The sequence below is a fragment of the Juglans microcarpa x Juglans regia genome, chromosome 7S (assembly GCF_004785595.1).
Source record: "Juglans microcarpa x Juglans regia isolate MS1-56 chromosome 7S, Jm3101_v1.0, whole genome shotgun sequence".
NCBI classification, from domain to species: Eukaryota; Viridiplantae; Streptophyta; class Magnoliopsida; order Fagales; family Juglandaceae; genus Juglans; species Juglans microcarpa x Juglans regia.
In genome coordinates, this window is record NC_054607.1 from 1344634 (window position 1) to 1363596 (window position 18963).

The window sequence follows — 18963 nt, forward strand, 5'->3', positions numbered from 1 at the left end:
AAATTATTGTCAACACTCGATTTCAATTATTCCGATCAAGCCTTACCATTTCTCCAGTGCCGCTTGCATCGCGGGAGGCTATTAAGGAAAAAGATAAGTCAAGCAATCATCCAATCATACAAAAAGAAGAAAGTACAAGTGCATGCACAACAGAGACACACATCAAGTCAATTGGACGCACAATAGAGGCAAGAAATGCACAGCAAAGCAAAGAAGAATCTTCTAGAATGAAAATACATTTCTGGGTAGGACAAGTGGCAATTGATCCTAAAATTGTGGAAAACAATTGATTGTAAATTTCTCTATATAAGCAATGTAAAGGCACAATAGAAATAAATAGAAAACAGAGCAAATGAAAACTGTTCCTTCCTTTGAGCATTCTGTCAAATAGTACTCGATATGCATTCTGAGCAGCTATCACATTATTTCCAAGTATTATTTTGATATTCCCATTAATTTAATTCATAATTATTTGTGTTTTACTTAAATTTAACTTTATTAAAACAATAATATATATAAAATTGATATCTAGTCACTGTATCATCTTTCTTTTCTAATTACTTATAATTTTTATCGAGTTTCCACGTACGGTTTGTCTTATATCATCATGATCAATCGATCTTTTTATCAGGTAATATTCTATTTTATTTTGAATTTTGTCGTCTACAATCATCAATTACTTAAATGATTTCATAAATTGTCCCAAAAAACCTTTTTTTTTTTGTCTTAAAAATATTGTTATAGCAAATGTGACATTATTACATATCAACCTGCCGGAATAACGGAGATAATATTGAAGTTTATAATGAAAAACAAGATTTTTTCGTACCTTTTATTAATGGAGTTTAGAACTCTCCTCGCGAGTTCTTTTTGACGTGCAATTAATAATTAATACCATTGAAAGTAATATATATATATATATATAATTTGGATGTTAATTTCAACCTTGATATATCAATATATATATATATATATATATATATATATTCCAACAGAAAAGATGGATCGAGAAGATGATGATCTCTATATTAATTCTTAATTAGTCTTTTCCTTGTCATTATAATATGCATGGGATTAATTCCGTTCCCTTATAATAAAAAATACCGAGTGTTGAATGTTTCAAATTAGTTTTACAAAGAATTTTTCATAAAAAGAATCAATGAATCGGAGTTAACCATTTTGATCTGTTGCAATTAGTATGATCAGAAACAATTGAAGAAACGAAAGATTAACGAGTTTGCCAGCTAGAAACCCGAATTAATCCATCAGAAGAGCTTGTTATGGGAATTAGAAGTTGATTTTCTGGCGATCGAGTTCTCTGAGCTGCAACAAGCTTCCCGTTTTCTCTTAATTTTCTCCAAATCTCTTTCTTCAAGCGTACTGACTTCGATTGATTCGGCGGAAGAATTAATCCAGTGCAGTTTCTATACATCCAAGCACGATCCCAACTTGCCCACCATGCTCAAAAGCTAGCAGTACTAAACGAGCTGCAGTCACTGCAACTCTATATCGCTGGTTGTTATTTCATATTAAAAAAAAGTTACGCAACCAATTACATTAGTGAAATGTACAAAAAATACACAAAAGTGAAAACTGCACATAAAATTTTTGCTTTCATATATAGCATGTACTACATCATGTTAGAGAAGCAAATGCGCAAGATCGGTGCCATTGTAGCTTGATTGCCAAATATATATGGTGACTTTTAATTAATGACAACGTATATGTAATAATCCTCAATTTATTTAGCAAAATTAAATTGCTCGGCGCCAAGTCAGTCTCAGCTAGTATTTTCACTCATATTTCTTATTTAAGACAAAATAATAAAGTAAATAACTAATCAGTTTAGATTTTCTAGATTAATTTTATGGAAGGTTTATTACAATTCCAGCAGTAATTACTTTATAATTAGGCCATTCAGATTTTGCCACGTATTCTGCCTTCACATTAATTAACACTTGCAAACACTTCATTTTTCTTCAGTTTTTAGTATGTCACTTAATTTATAATTAATACTATAAATGAAATTTTAAACAAATTAGACTTCAAAAGAAGATAGACACAACATGTAGACACTGTATATTTGAATAATATAAATAACAGTTCGCATGAATCTCTATATATAATTTAATGTCTATAGACTCGGCAACTTAACATCATCAGATGGTCGCGCATTGTACGTCTGTCTCTTTCATAAAAATTAGAATGATGATATCGCGAGGATCCCGTCGTTTTGAGCCGGAATAAGATTTATTATTATTATATTATATTATAAATATTATTTATATTTATATTATATTTATTTATCCTCCAAACTCGACTTTATCCATGAAACTCAAAATAATACAAACATGTAGTTATAATGTCTAGAGAACATAATCAGAGACCCAAATACTTGTCCAATTATTTATGAGAATCTTGAAAAACAATAAATTGTCCAACCAATCTACCACATTAATACAGGCACCTTTTTCACTCTATATATACTATGCTTTTTTGGCGATAAAATTGTCAAACAATAACCCCATACATATTTTCCTTGAGAAATCATTTCCCTATAGATCTAACCATGACGAGAAAGAAAGTAAATTTTGCATACATAGCAAATGATAGTGCAAGGAAGGCCACTTTCAAGAAAAGGAAGAAGGGGCTGTTGAAGAAGATGAGTGAGCTGAGTACCCTCTGTGCAGTCCAAACATGTGCAATTATTTACAGTCCCTATGACCCAGAACCTGAGGTTTGGCCTTCCCCCTTGGGAGCACAAAGTGTGATTGCGAGGTTTAGGAGCATGCCTAACGCGGAACAAAGCAGAAAAATGGTGAACCAAGAAAGTTTCCTGGGACAAAGAATAACTAAATCCGAGGAGCTACTGATGAAGCAGCAAATAGAGAACCGAGAGAGTGAGATGACCCAAGTCATGTACAGGAGCTTGATTGGTGATCAAGGACTGCAGAATATGGGTGTTGTGGACTTGAAAGACTTGGAATGGCTCGTCAACAAAAGTGTAGAGGAGATTGACGAGCGAATCAAGTCGCTTCGAGAACAAATAATGCCTCCTCCCCAAGTCGTGACTGCAGGGAGGAGCAGCAGCCATGTTAATAGTACCGATGGGGAGAAATATGGTACTGAGGCCACAAAGAACAGAGCTGAGACGGAGATGGATGATGCTTATACCCCCAATCACCAGTCGTCAATGGATCAGAAAGCGGGTTATGGATTGAGGAACGAAGATATGGCAGTATCTCAGAATCCTCAACGGTTAGTGGAGTTGCTGAGGTCGAATGATCAGAACATGGGCGGTCATGGCAGGAATGAAGACATGCCTTTTGCATTTAACGGTAATAGTAGCAGTCTGTGGTCTTTCCCCTAAATAATCATGAAGAAATGCACATTATTCTGCCTCATCGTGCATGGGCAGATCATTTGAATAAAAGAAATATTACAAGGCAACTCAAGTACTAATACTTGCAGCAAATCCACAACAGGAATGAGTCAGACGCGTATGCCTTTCCTTTCACAGGATGATTTAGGATTTCCTATGGAGAAAATCTACTCATCAGCCTCCTCGACAGTACTTTTCTTTCTTTTTCTTAATTATTTTTTGTTTCTAATTAAAGTACTCTGAAATACTACAAGTTTCATATTTCCATTAGTACTATTTTATATTCATCTCGATGATATGATCATCCTTTGTTCCAAATTCATTAATATTCTTATTTTTTGTGATAATAATAAACCCTCTATTATATATATATATAACAACTCTTAATCCGACATATATATATATATATGAAATAGAAGATAATCAATGTCATCATATGGAAGTACAAATTGGCACCTTTCTATTTGTGCCTGACTCTTAGTTCATCATTTAATATATTAACTTTCCTATATACATGATCATGATGTATTCCTTAATTTATTAATTTCGTATAATTAGTTGTACTGTCAAAGCCAAGTCAATCTCAGCTAGTATTTTCATTCTTATTCCTTATATATGACAAAATAATAATGTAATTAATTAATCATGAGTTCGGATGAGTTGTCCTACATTAATTAATGACAACATGAATTAATTAATATTCCTCAACTTATTTCGTATAATTAATCCGCGTCTTACGTACGCCAAGTTAGTCTCAGATTTTACTCATATTTCTTATTTATGACAAAATAATTAATGAGTTTAGATTTTCCAGATTCATTTTTAAGGAAGGTTTATTACAATTTCAGCATTAATTAATTATTTCCAGAACGAATGAGAACGTACGTGCATGGGTCTTGGCAGGAACGAAGATCACATGCTTCCAATTTCATACCATAGTTATAATAACAGTACTTTGGGGTCTACTTTTGATCATTTCCCCTAAATGGTGAAAAAAAAAATGCAATTTCTGATTCAATATTGTGACACAATAATCTGAATAAAAGGAGGCAACACAAGTACTGGGACAGTCGAATGTGTATGCCTAGCTTTTTTTTTCTTTTTTTTTTTTTTCTAAGAAGAGGACGATATTTTATTGATAAACCCTCACTTGTGGCGGAGGAAAACCGTGGTTATAAACAGATACTTGAGGGTTACACATATGCCTAGCTCATTGGCTTTCCTTCAAAGAATTTCCTATTGATATTTTCGCAATTAATAATATTGATATCGTGCTGTCGAACCTTTAACAAAATTGATTGGGTTCTCTCCCTTTTATCATTTGCTACCAATCTCATGACTAATAATAATAATTGCAACAATGCACGTGATGTAACTCCGCCCATGCTTGGACCAGCCACCAAGTTGTCTCCTATATTTTTTGTTTAAATTTTAAGATTTATAGTAGAAAATAGATTAACAAAATAAATTCATCTAAACAACATTAACAAATATTATATGATACGGTTCATATATATGTGTTTGTATATATCTATCATGTATTAGGTCCTACATTTTTTTAAAAGAGTTAGTCTACAAGATACAGTCCCCAAGTGGGGACTACTCATGCAAGCTCATGTAATTATATTTAAAAAAAATTAAAATTACAATAATATCATTTTTAAAATGATAGTAATTTTTTTATTTTTACCATCATTCATCAATGGGACTACACACGTAATCTCTCATTCAAGACAGTAAATAGAATTTTGCTTTTAAAAATAAGAAGAGATACTTTAATAATCGTGTTGCAATTCATTTGAATGCTTAAATTTACAATAATGTGAGTCAAAATTCAAAACTTTCAAAACTAAGGGTGGATGATCTGTCCCACTAAGGGTGCACGGGGGGCAACCCACCACCCCAGTACTGTGCATGGTGTGGGTCTTTCTAAACATGCCGCAAGGGGCGGGTCCCTGCCCGCACATATATTTCTAAATGGTATATATAAGAAACCCTAGAGGCTAGATCTAGATGCTGCTGAAGTACTACATGCCCTCTCCTCTTCTTTTCCATCATTTCCTCTCATCGGTCCTTCATGATCTAGAGTCTCGAGAAAAGATCCACAACCATGCATGGCCGCAGGCCTGTTGAAGACAAAAGAACCACAACCATATACATTATATATGGTTGTGCATTGGTCCTGCAGATATATATCAAATCTTTGATCAAATTTGGGGTATTTAATTACTCTCTTCTTCAACATCACTACTTAATTGACATGCACACCCAATCACGGTACGTTGGTTTTGCTTGATTTGCTTTCAAATCATTTTAGGTAAGTTTTCATGTTTTTGGATTAGAATGATAGATTCAATTGTACGTTTGGCAATATGGTGAGATATAATCGATGGGCTACTCTATTTGCCGTATCGGCCACTAGGCCGATACAGGTACTATATATATTTCGTACGTACCGACCAATATTTCGGCCTGTACTGGCCTGTGTACCGGCCTGTACCGGTCGATATTTCGGTCTTAATTTTTTTTTTTCATTTTTTCACACTACAAGCTCAATTTTTTACCCCCAATTTAGACTAAGCTATTTATAATTTATATATATATTTATATATAATTTATTCATATATAGACTATTATTTTGAAATATAATTTATATACATATATTTATATATATAATTTATTCATATATCGACTATTCCGAAATGGTACCGGTATCGAAATATTTCATTCCAATGCCTTGACCGATACGGCATCCGGTATAGTATTCAAAACATTGCAATTAATTGAAAAAACTGCATACCATATTTTTCGAATATTATTAGTTGTTTTAAGTTCAACATGAATATTGAATAGTTTCAACGGCCAGTGAAGGAAATAATCATGATTAATTATATATACTATCAGTACTAGATATCGTTTCCAAGTATTATTTTGATATTCCCATTATTAATTCTAATCTAGCGCTACTAATTTCCACGGCTTGTCTTATATATATCATGATCAATCTTTTCTTTAAGTACTAATGTTGTGTTTCATTTTGAATTTTGCCGACTCCATTAATCATCAATTACTTAATTAATGACATCATAATTAATCGTCCCCAAGAATTTTTTTTTTTTTTTTTTGTTTCAAAAACATTGTCGTTGGGAACGTGACATATAATATATCAACTGGCGGAATAAATATAGCAGAGAATAATGAAGTTAATTATAATGATAAACAACATTTTTCGTATATACTTTCTTTTAGTCACGTTCCTCCAATTAGCATGCTGCAGGTTTTAACTTTTCTCCTCGTGATGATTAGTTATATTTGACGTACAATATCATTGAAAGTCATATTTGGACGTTAATTAATTTCAACATTGAAAGTCATTGAAACTCGCTTTCCAACAGAAAAGATGGAGAAGATCATGATCATCCCTATATTAACTCTTAGTTTATTTATATATATATATATATATATATATATATATATCTTGAAAACTGAAAGCGCATTCGATCTAATTGTGGTATTTTCCTTCTCGTTATATATATATGTACGTGTAAGTCTCGTGTTTTTTTTTTTTTTTAATAATTTTTTTATTTAGCTAGATTTTAGATTTAGACTGCATATATACCTAGAACTTGTATCGTTGATATATATATATAGGCTGGCGAAGAGTATTATATAGTCAACATTTCGGATAATCTAAGCCGTACATGAATTCGATCGGACCGACCATGCATGCATATATTTTTTTGGTCAGTCTGCCATGCACGTACATGTTCAGCCAATACCCGATCACGATTCATGAGTAACTTTCCCGTCAACTATATCCTCCAGGATTGTCTCTTTCAACGAGTGCAAGTTATAATAAAAACACTCAGTATTGAATGTTTCAACGTTTTACAAAGAATTTTTCATAAAAAGGATCAAAGAATCGGAGTTCAACACTTTATTTTACAATTAGTATGAACAGTAACAATCAAGGAAACGAAAGAACGAGTTGTTAGAAACCCGCTTAAATCCATCAGAAGAGCTTGCTTGCAAGTTCATCTACTTCAGTTCCATGGCTATGGGAAGAAGCTGATTTTCTGGCGAGTTCTCTGAGCTGCGACAAGCTTCTTCCCAGCTGCAAAGCCACCTTCATCTCAAGTACCTTTCCGTTTTCTCTTTTCTCCAAATCTCCTTCTTCAAGCGTGACTTCGATTGATTCTTCCAATCGGCGGAAAAATCCAGCGCAGTTTCTATACATCTCAAATACCATCCCAACTTGCCCACCATGCTCAAAAGTAGTAACCGTGCTTGCTAAAGCCCCAGCAGTCACTGCAACTATCGCTGCCCACGATCCATTGCCCACAAAAGCAGAGCCAACGGCAGCAATGCCGGTGAGTAATGGGCCTGAGACGGCTAAAATCTTGTTGATCTTCAAGGCCAAGTTGCCTAGCCTTACATAGTCCTCAATGTCTTTTGTCTTCACCACTTGGATAATTTCTCTCATTTCTACTTCCAGTTCCTCATTCCATCCATTCTTCTCCATCTTCATGGAATGCTTTTTGTGGCCTTCATTTGATTTGTTTTCCTCTCTGCACTGATTTTCAGGCCACCAAACGGCAGGTTCGAACGTTGCAGGAAATTTGTCAAGCATGGCTCCTAACAAGGGAAGTGGGTAGGCTTTGTCAAGCGCCAACACGTTTTCCATCACCTTTTTCACATCTTCCTGAGAAGGAGTGCGAAGAGCAAGCATTGTTTGGATTTGGGTCTGGAGCTGCCTGAACAATCTTGCAGCATTACGCTGTTCCTCAGCAAGCTGTGAAGGCTGGATTTTGTTCATTATAAGCAACATCCCGGTGGCTGCAGAATACAAGAGCGCGGACGATAACTTCAGAGCCAAAAGCGGCACTCCGGCGCCTCCCATCGCTGCAACACCGGCTAAGGTAGAAGCAGCTAGAGTTATCATATTGATGGAGTTCAAAAGAAGGGTGTTCCAGTTGTCACGTTGCTCCCCAACATTGCTGTGCATCTCCACTCTGTCTGATACGGCCTCTAAGACAGCATAGAGCTGGGAATTCACAGGACTACTACTACTACTACTACTGGAGCTGAACGATTTCAACTCGATAGGTCTTGCGTTCAGTTCCTCAACCAGATCTCTGGTTGGCATTTTTGGAACTGAGAAAGGAATTCTTGGAAGTTTTGGGACATGAATAGCAGCATTGATTTTATTTGAAGAGGAAGAAGATGAAGAGAATAGCAGAGTTGAAGTTTGTAGGGAAGCCATATGGATTGAGCTAGCTTTTCTGTTCTGTGTTGAGGGATGGAGGAAAGGTTGAGAATGGAGGTAGAGAGGATAGTACGTAGGGTTGTATTTATAGTGAAAAACTATAAGGAATAAAAAAATAAAAGAAAAGAAAGGGTCAGATGTGGAGAATATTGACTGGCTGAATGCATGGTTTGACTCCATGCCCATTGGCTGACCCATTCCCAAATTTCATAATTTTCAAGTTCAAAGTTCTCTGCCTTTGGGTCTCTCGATCGTAAAATATACTTTGTACTGTAATTCTAGGTTTCTCTCTGTAGTATTGCGTTCTGCAACAGCAATTTGACCAACTCCAAGAGGTCAATATCTTCAAGTCAAAGAACAAAACGGCAACTTTTACTGCATTCTCGCCGTGAACCTGACATAATTTGACCGTACTACCCTTAATCTCAAATTAATAATCAAGTATTTCTATCTTTTCTTTATTCATAATCGAAAGTCAATTCTATTTTATATTGAACAAAGATTTTTTCCCCACACTGTCATATATTATATTGGTACTTATCTTAGATGTGTATATTTTAATAACAAAATAATATTGGATAGTCTTAAAGTAGGTAGGTCTCGTGTATTTTTTTGTAAATATCATAATTTAAGCTCACCATTAAAAAGTTAGTTTTTCATATAAAAAATAATAGTTGCAATCGTGAATGCACAAGAGTCGTACAATCACTTTAAAAAAAATGAATAAATACGAGACTCACAAGAAAATTAATTAATTTTTTAATAATAAACCACACTATTTCTTAAAGCGACTGCACTAGAGGTGGACAGCGGGGCCCCACTCTAACTGCCCCACCCATCTTTCGCCCTGCCCCAGCATGGGCGGGCGGGCGGGCTACCCCTCTCCGCCCACACGAGGGCGGGGCCCCCCACCCCCATGGAGAAGGCCTAACGGGGGCAGGGGCGGGGGCGAGATGACCCCAAAAGGACCCTCCCGCCCCCCGCTCCACTCCATATATATATATAAAAAAATTATATATTTATATATATATATGTATATAGATATATACAAAAAAATTTGAAATTGTAATCAAGTCATTGGAATGCATTGACCTCCTAGGCCAACCATTATATAGGAGGCCAAGGCAATACGATAGTCATCCTTAAGTAATGACCTCCTATATAAAAATTGGCCTAGGATGTCAAGACAATCCAAAATCTAATTCTAATGAGTTTAAGTTATTTTTATAATTATAAATTTTAATTTATAATTTTAATTATATTATAATTTGGGTCTAAAAAAATATTTTTAGACCCAATGTTAGGCGGGGGGCGGAGCGGATGGGGTACCGGGGCGGGGGAAAAAACCCAACCCCCAAATGGTGCAGGGCGGGGTGCGGGAAAGGGTACCCCCGCCCCGCACCATGTGGGTATCAGCCCTAGACTGCACAACGTTTGTGCATTCCATAATTGTATGTAGTATTACTCTTTTCATATAGTTCTAGATTTACCTACTTTTTTCAACGAAAATCTAATAAACGTGCACATACTAAAACAAATAAATATAAACTATTTTTCTTAATAAAAAAACCCAAAACCGAACTAAGAAAATGAAAATCACGTTTTTAAGATTATTGCTCGGTTCATATATATGAAATCCCTCCTAAGAAAAATGATTTATTTTTATTTTTAACTCTTTTTTGTTTTTGTTTTTCTTGGTTAATTACAAGTTATTAGGTTAATCATGAGTAAATATTTTTCTCTCAAGATAATTTCAATACTTCCTATTATAATAAACATTATTGTTATTTTAGAATTATTTATTAAATTATCATAAAACTGCATCCTCGCTAATTATTTCATTCTTCAATATTTTAACAGTAGTACTGACGTTAATGTGAGATATTGGAACTTGTGGTTAATTAATTGTCGTTGCTGCCACCTCATCATGCATGTCATGCATAGCAAAGCACGTGGGGCGAATTGGCCCATACACGTACATATATATGTGGATTAATGGTGATGAATGAAACAGATAATAATTTGGAGTTGTTTGGGCCAGTCAGCGTTAATGTCCAATCCAAAGAGCCTGCCTATTTCAGCATAGAATAGTTTATATTAATTGTTTTGAACTTGACTTTTTATATTTTATTTTCCCTTTTTTTTATTTTTTATTTTTTATTTAAAAAAAAAAAAAACTTCTTTTTACAACAATTTTGTACACCAACCCAATTAAAGAAAATAGAAAATTAATTAAAAAAATTAATTTCAAAGTAAGACATTTGAACTGATCGTCGATGATGATCATTCTCATGTCAAGTTAATTGCCCTTAAAAGCAATGGAATCTGTCAAAAGGGGACTTGTAATTGGTCGACTCGGTCCTATCGGCCATGGTCGATAATATCAACCAAACTTTGGGACATCATGTACGACTACTACACCAGACATTAGAAGTTATGAATATTGTTGGTGTACGTGTGACAACAAACTTTAGATAATTTCATTTGAAAATTAATTATGGTTGAAGCTGTGTTTTATTATGACTACCATCGATAAAGAAATGCATGGTTGCTACTGAGTCAGTGTCGATAGATCAGTAGGCTGCCGTAGACGTCAGATTTAAAACTAACGTAGTAAAATGTTATAATTATGATCAGAGTTAAAGGTTTAACCAAATCAAAATTCAACAATTTTAATATTTTTAAATGGGATTTTTTAAGAGAATTATAAAAGATCCTCTTAATGGACGTTAGGGGTTGTGAAATCACCACCTATCCTAAAAATTTAAGCTGATAAGAAGAGGTAGATTTTATTATTTATTTTATATCTAGGGATAGTGACTGCATGGGATCGATTTTGTGGGAGATTATCTAATACGCCACGCTAAAATTAAAGAAATCACCTATTTCCTCTAATAATATTCCTACAAGTTAAGCTGCTTAATTGCTAGCTGGTGAAAGATAGTCATCTAATAATGTGCCAATCTGATCTACAAAGATCGAATTCATCCCTTTATTCCAAATATATAATCCTAGTTTTCTACATTCTGGTGAACTACTTTCAACAAATCCCACCAATATTATTAACGTGTATATGTAGCCTTTAAGCCTAATTATAAAGCATATGAAAACTTATCATTTATAGCTCTTTTTCTTGATCAGCTTTTGTACGTGCATTGAACATATATATCCGAGATGGTACTAATTATATATTGTGATCAATATATATAGTTTGATCGCGTTTGTTTAGATTCGCTCCGTTGTTTCCCAGTAAACTAGCTAGCTAGGGAGATTTTACAGCTAAAATGGCAGCGGAAGACGAAAAGAAGGAGAAAGAAAAAGATGGAAAGAAAGAGATCAAAGAAAAAGTGGAGGAAGTGATCAACGCTGTTTACAGAGTTAACCTACATTGCCAGCAATGTGCACGCGATATCAGTAAGCCTCTTATGCGCACACAAGGTACGGATGCATTCATTTCCTTCCTAATCGATCGTGTCCTTCTTGTACGTACGTAGCTAGCTAAGGTTTCAGTTTTCGATCGAGTTCTTATAAAATCGATCCATTAATTACCTTTGCTGGCCTACTTCCACGAAAGTGGGGGGAAATAGAGAAATTTTGGGACTGATGTGTATATATATATATGTGTACGTGATTTCAAAGTTTCCTTTCGGTTTTGTTTGGGAATGATCAAGCCCATATAAGGAGCCTAAAGCATGCAACAATATTATCATGAATGCATTTTCCTTGTGATTAGGAGTTCACGCTGTGGATGCTGACTTCGAGAAGGGTGAAATGAAGGTTAAAGGAGTGATCGACCCGATTAAAATGCAGAAACGAATAGAGAAACTGAGCAAGAAAAAGGTTGTGTTGGTATCACCCATAGTGAAGCCCAAGGAAAGTGTTACAATCGAGAAGAAGAAAGAAACTAAAGAAGTGAGTCATCATGTTGAATAATTAATTCTAAGTACTACTACTGCAATTAAATTCTTCTTTCTTCCTTGAATTTTTGAAAAAATGCATGCATGAACAATATTGGTTGTAACCAGATCAACTGGAATTCTAGCTAGAAACCAGCTTGGTCCAGCTTGGGGTCTTTTAATTTGATCTCACTGCAGCATGCATGGGATCGATCCAGATCTGGCCATTTTGCGTTCCAAGCACATGATTTGCCAGTTTCATTTCTGAAATCAACTTGCACGCATGTATTATCAAGCATATATGATCTAGACAACAGTACTTAATTCATATATAGCACCAAAATAGAAATATTATTCCAAACAACATGGAGGAGAAAAAGTAATGGAATCTGTGATTTATATATCATTAAACTGCATTGATCCATCTTGTGTTTCGCCAAAATAACACTACTCTACTCATCCAAATTAAGATACTAATGCATCCATTAAAAACACAGTAGTTTGATCTTCTGTTCTTATATACTGATGGAAATGTAAAATCTGGTCCTGTTTATTTGATTACAAGCCAATTATGCGCACAACATCGGTGAAAGTTCACATGCACTGCGACAAATGTGAGCAGGACTTGAAGAAGAGGCTGCTCATGCACAAAGGTAACAACTCATCATGAAATGAATCAAATAATTGAAAATCTAATATTCCATGATGTTGGGTTTTGAACCTTGTCACCCATATATGCACATTAATTTGCAGGTATTCACAGTGTTAAGACTGACATGAAAGCACAAACTCTGACAGTTGGAGGAACCATTGAGCCTGATAATCTACTATCCTACTTGAAAAAGAAGGTGAACAAACTTGCAGAAATTATAACCTCGAAACAAGCTGAGAAAAAGGAGGAGAAGAAAGAAAAGGATGATCAGAAACCCACCCAGAAAGCCGGTGATGGTAAACCCAAAGAGAAACCCACCGAGAAATCCGGTGATGGTAAACCCAGTAGTACTACTGAATCAACGAAGATTATAGAAGTTTTTAAGGAAGCTGATCAGACAAAGGTTGTGGAGGTTAAAGCCAAGGAGGGCAATGCTCCATATTTTATACATTATGTCTATGCTCCTCAATTGTTTAGTGATGAAAATCCAAATGCTTGTTCTGTAATGTAGATGGATAATGATGATCATACATATATATATATATATGTATATGTATATAGTGCTTGAAAGAGTACTTCTAACTGGGTGATATCGATACGTACTGTTGTTTTTGTCCGAAAAAGAGGGCTATATCCCGATTTTATATAATTTATACTCTCACTTGTAGATCAGGATGAAACCGAAACAGTACCTTCTTACAAAAGAGTTGGCCAATGATATTTAAAAGCTGTATAGTACTAGTACTGATCTAGCTTGTCACTTTATTGGGGATTCTTCCCAATATTAATTTCCGATGCAATTAATGAAATATGGAACAAGCACGTACAATATGCAACTTAGAAACAATATTCCAAGCATTATAAGCTGTGAATTAAAGATCATCATGAAACTAGCTACTATATATTTACATGTAATATTGTTAGAGGAGAGAGTTATATATAATACGGCCACGATCAAGCTGGTAGAGACCACATGAATATATATGATCAAAATGCAGGTTTATTTTTAAATGTTTGGACCCCAATGCAAAAATCCTAATCCAGTGTAGTATTTTGGCCCCAAAAAAACAATCTTTCTCCCCTGAATGATATTTATATCCTAGCTAGCTAGCTCCGCCAAATTCTTGGGAAAAAATGGAGGTCTGTGATAACAACGACGTGCAGCGCCCTCTCCCCGCCCCGGCGCAGAAACAAAATTAGTCAAATAGGTAGATTATATATATATATATATATATATATATAATATATAGTTTTGCTTCATGCAGGTCATATAAACTAATCGACGAAATATTGGGACAACAGGAAGTAGTATATAATTAAATAGAATATATATATATATATATATATATATATAATATAGAGAGGTGAAGAATATAATTTAGGAGTTGAAGTAAATTAAGCTAGGGTGAACGTACATTAATTATTTTGAAAGAACCTAAACGAAATATTTTGGTTATTTTCCTCTAAATAGATCATGTGCAGCTAGCAGCTTATATATATATATATATATATATATATATATACATATACATATATATATATATATAGAGAGAGAGAGAGAGAGAGGAGGCTCGATACATAGAATATATATACAATTAATTAATAATTATCGGGCCAGCTGATGATCAGTATAAGAAATTCGAACAGTGATCAATTGTTCATGATGACTATCAACGACACGTAGCATCATGCATGCATGTACATCATGTGTAATACTTGATGTTTTATGTAGAGCTAGCAGCTTATATAGTTAGCACGAAATATTAATTAGATCAATGATGATTTTAAGGATGTTCCTGATGAGATAATATAGATATATATATAAATATATATATATATATATATATATATTTATACCTGTAGCTGGCTTCTAGCTAGCTAGAAGTGTTCTAATTTAGCTCTCGTGTCTTTGTGCTTTGAAGTTTGAACTTAATTATATATTTTCGCAGGTCCATAAATTAGAATTAATTTGTTCTTTTGTTACTACACCATTAAATATTAGAATCTTGAAACCTTCTATATAATATATATATATATATATATATATATATCGGTTGACCGTGATAGATTGAAATTTGCACTCAGTACTATGATTCTATCATCAAAATAATTTGTGTTCATGATCCCTAATTAGGGCAACATTATTCTAGTTTTTCATATAACTAATTTGAATAATGTCAAAGATCCAATAGTACTAGCTAGCTATATGCCATTAATTACGATGGAAATTAAGTGATCATCGATATTCATGCATATTGATGATCATTGACATCGCAACGATGCCACAATGAATACTGTGGAAGTACGATTGAATGTATATATACACACAGTTAAAATTTATTATAAGAAAACTGTTTATTTGCTGTCAGTTATTTCATGCTAAATTAAAAATATTATTTCTTGTCAAAATGAGTTTATTTTCATCACAAATAGTTATTTCTTATAGTGAAATATATAATATACTAGATCACCTGCAACATTAATTTGGCTGATCATCTAAATGAATGTGGCTGATGATCATCATGACCTGCAGGTGATGAATGAATGTGGCTGATCATCTAAATGATCGCGAACATCAAAAGCAAGCAGCATTAATTAATTTATATTCATCACCTGCATCAATTCATTTTCTACCAAGCTAGCTAGATATATAGATAGATCGCCCCGAATTTGCTCCAGTGCTAGCTAGCTTAATTACTTCTAACAAGGAATTATGACTAGATGGTCAGAATGTAACCAAATAATTAAATTCACACTTCGATCTGGACAAGTACTAGTGTTAATTAATTTATCTACTAATTCCTTAAAGGTTTTTTTTTTTTTTTTTTTCTTTCAGATCAGATTGTGATCATTAGATCATCTAATGATTATAAAGAGATCTACTGCATGCAAGCGCAAGCTCTACAAATTTCAGTACCAAATTACAGTCTATAATATATATATATATATAGTATATACATGACTGATTTCTGATCACTTACATATATTTTCTTTATTATTAATTTCTTGTGCAAGAATAAAAGAGAAGTTAAACTGAGATATTCCATCCGAGTTATAATAATTTATAATTAAGTACTAGCTAGTACGTAGTTTATCAATTAAAGAATTAATCAACCGGCCATCAAGCTAGCTATAGTCATGATGCATGTCGAGAGAATTCAAATTATATATTAATTGATCTACGAGAATATATAATAGTATTATGATATTCCAACAGCAAACCCTAGCTACTAATTAAATTCTTGCCAAAAAAAGAAGGCTTAATTCCTATTAGTAATTAGCTTATAGCAACACATATAATATATATTAATAATTTATAACCTGCCTAGATTTGCTCTTGAAGCTGGATTTAAGAATAATAAAGATCGATCAGATAGAGATCATTAAAGCTGGTCGGCTATGTCATTTTATATATTATTCCAGTAACTTAATTGGAAGGACCACCAAAGATGATCACATGACAACATTTATATCGAGATCAGGAAACCAAATTTCTATATAATTAAAGTACTGATCTTTACCGATCAAGATGAGTTGATCATTAATCAAGATCATCACGGCCATGACCCTTAAATATATATATAAATGCTTCAAAGAATATAAAATTCTCTCCTTTTCCTCATCAACCCCATAAATTGAACTAGGAATTGAGCTTATTTCATATAGCTAGGTTAAGCCTATATAATTAATTCGTACTCTACTCGACTCCTTAAATCCTTAGTACGTACGCGTACTACATTAATATGGGGTTGTTTTAGGTTTATTTATACGTTTTATGTGTCTGTCTGTACATACATACATAGTACTCCTCCATATATATTAATTAATATGTCTGCAGGTTTCAAAAGCTACTGATCAAATGCTCGAATTACTACTTACGAGCGAAGAAAAGGAGTTCCATACAAATCAAGTACATCAGAAGAATATCAGAATTCAGAAGAACAAAGCTTACAACATTAGCAAACTTGAACAAGAAAGGAAGTGAGCAGAGATTTTGGAGTGTCTAAGAGGATGCCCTAACCTTTTCCGACCACAAAAAGGTCAATAAGGTGTCCTGCCAGTACCTGAGTTCCCAGCCCAACCATGATCAACAGGTAACTGCCCAGTCGCCATGTTCAGCGGCAGATTGAAGAAAGGAAGCCCCGAAGACGGGTCCGAGAACGGGTTGCTGGCTCCGCCTCCGCCGCCTCCACTACCACCACTGGACGACTCGTGAGAAACAGGCTGCTGCATCTGCAATGGTTCGTCCTCGTCCAAAGGCAATCTCTCGTACGCCACGTTTGTGAACGACGAGGCCATAACGATGACTGGACCAGATGCAATCAGAGCTCCCACGACGTTCCCTCCGACTACCTGCCCCTGCCCGCCTGCCAAAAATATGGTCAGGCTGGTCGCGCCTGGCGGGGCTGGGGGAGGAAGAAACGAGCCCGAAAGCGACAATATCTCGAAACGGCCGTGCAGGGTGACGACAGCACCCGCCGCTGAGGGCTGCCGCAAGGTCACGTTGGTGACGGTGCCGTTACCGCTCAACACACAGATCCCACGCTGACGCTTCCGCGCATACATGGCCACAGACTCAAACACGTCCGAGCCACTACTTACTTCCAAAATATGAGCCCGCAGCGTGTTGGCGCTCTCCCTGGTGATGATCACCGGCGGTTTAGGTTTATTCTTTGAACCGGCCGGCCGACCCCTTGGCCGGCGAGCCACGACAACTCCTGGACCCGGGTTAGGGTTGGCCAGGTCAAGCTCATGAGACACGTTATCGTCGTGGTTTGGGTTGTTGCCATGATCTTCGTCGGGTACTGGCCCCTGGAGGTGAAGGTCAGGGCGTTGAAGCTGTTGAAGAAAGCGAGAAGCTGAGCCCAAGTCTAAGCCAGCCATACACAGAGAGAGCTCAAAACAGAAAACAAAGAAAAATATTGTAAAATAAGCTGGGAAACTGCTACTGGTTCATTATTTTATGATTCTTTAAAGAAAGGGAAGACTCTAATAATTCAAACCCTCGAACGAATAGAAAACAAAATGGGGAATCGAGTGCAGAGAAAGAGATCAGAAGAGATGAAGGGAGAAGGAAAGAGACAAAAGTGGCAGATGCAGCAATTCTCTCAGCTCAACCAAAAAAGTAAAAACCTGTGGTTGTGGCCTATAAAAAAAAAATATATATGAAACTTGTGTATAGAATAATCAAAGATTACTTGTATTTTAATTGGTTTTAGTATTCTAATTATAAGCTTTTGAAAAAGTATAACAGGGTTTTATATTTCCAAGTCCATGGATCTATCATCCATGGCATAGTATTATTAATCCAAACCGGCCCCAACAACAAAGGAGAAAGTTAAAGATTATTATTTATTTATTTATTTATTTATTTATTTATTTATTTATTTATCTAACCCGACAGATCGAAAGAGACGATCGACCAGTTATCCTCGTTTTATGCTGTGTGTGTGTGTGTGTGTGTATATATATATATATATATATATATATATATAGATAGATATAATTTTGTTCTGAAAGACATGCATGCATTGAGGTGAAAGATGATTTTACTTTGTTTTGATTGGATCAGTAATTTATAAATGAATGAGTCTATATTTCTATTTCAAACATTGATCACTTCCTCTCCATTCTCTTCTTCACAAGATTCACCCTTACCTGTTTTTTCAACTTCTTTACCTCCTCCATGTCAGTCAGTGATTAATATAATACAACAGAGATATATAAATAATTCACTAATTCATGAGCACAAACCTGCAAAAGCACG

The 18963-nt window shown here is 34.9% G+C and overlaps 4 protein-coding genes across 4 annotated transcripts; 2 read left to right on the forward strand and 2 right to left on the reverse strand.

Moving 5' to 3' along the window:
* The first annotated feature begins 2569 nt into the window (after positions 1 to 2569).
* Positions 2570 to 3370, forward strand: LOC121241431 (agamous-like MADS-box protein AGL80). The gene has a single exon (XM_041139185.1). The coding sequence runs from the start codon at positions 2570 to 2572 to the stop codon at positions 3368 to 3370; it is 801 nt and encodes a 266-aa protein (XP_040995119.1).
* A 3906-nt stretch (positions 3371 to 7276) lies between these two features.
* Positions 7277 to 8670, reverse strand: LOC121241381 (probable F-box protein At4g22030). The gene has a single exon (XM_041139129.1). It carries the CDS (start codon positions 8643 to 8645, stop codon positions 7395 to 7397), a length of 1251 nt encoding a protein of 416 aa, XP_040995063.1. The 5' UTR covers positions 8646 to 8670; the 3' UTR covers positions 7277 to 7394.
* Positions 8671 to 11755: 3085 nt separating this feature from the next.
* LOC121240248 (heavy metal-associated isoprenylated plant protein 4) lies at positions 11756 to 13986 on the forward strand. The gene is made up of 4 exons (XM_041137641.1): positions 11756 to 12086; positions 12382 to 12551; positions 13110 to 13197; positions 13298 to 13986. Exons 1-4 carry the CDS (start codon positions 11933 to 11935, stop codon positions 13705 to 13707), a joined length of 822 nt encoding a protein of 273 aa, XP_040993575.1. The 5' UTR covers positions 11756 to 11932; the 3' UTR covers positions 13708 to 13986.
* Positions 13987 to 17021: 3035 nt separating this feature from the next.
* On the reverse strand, positions 17022 to 18327 carry LOC121241328 (AT-hook motif nuclear-localized protein 23-like). The gene has a single exon (XM_041139054.1). It carries the CDS (start codon positions 18078 to 18080, stop codon positions 17238 to 17240), a length of 843 nt encoding a protein of 280 aa, XP_040994988.1. The 5' UTR covers positions 18081 to 18327; the 3' UTR covers positions 17022 to 17237.
* Between the last annotated feature and the right edge of the window lie 636 nt (positions 18328 to 18963).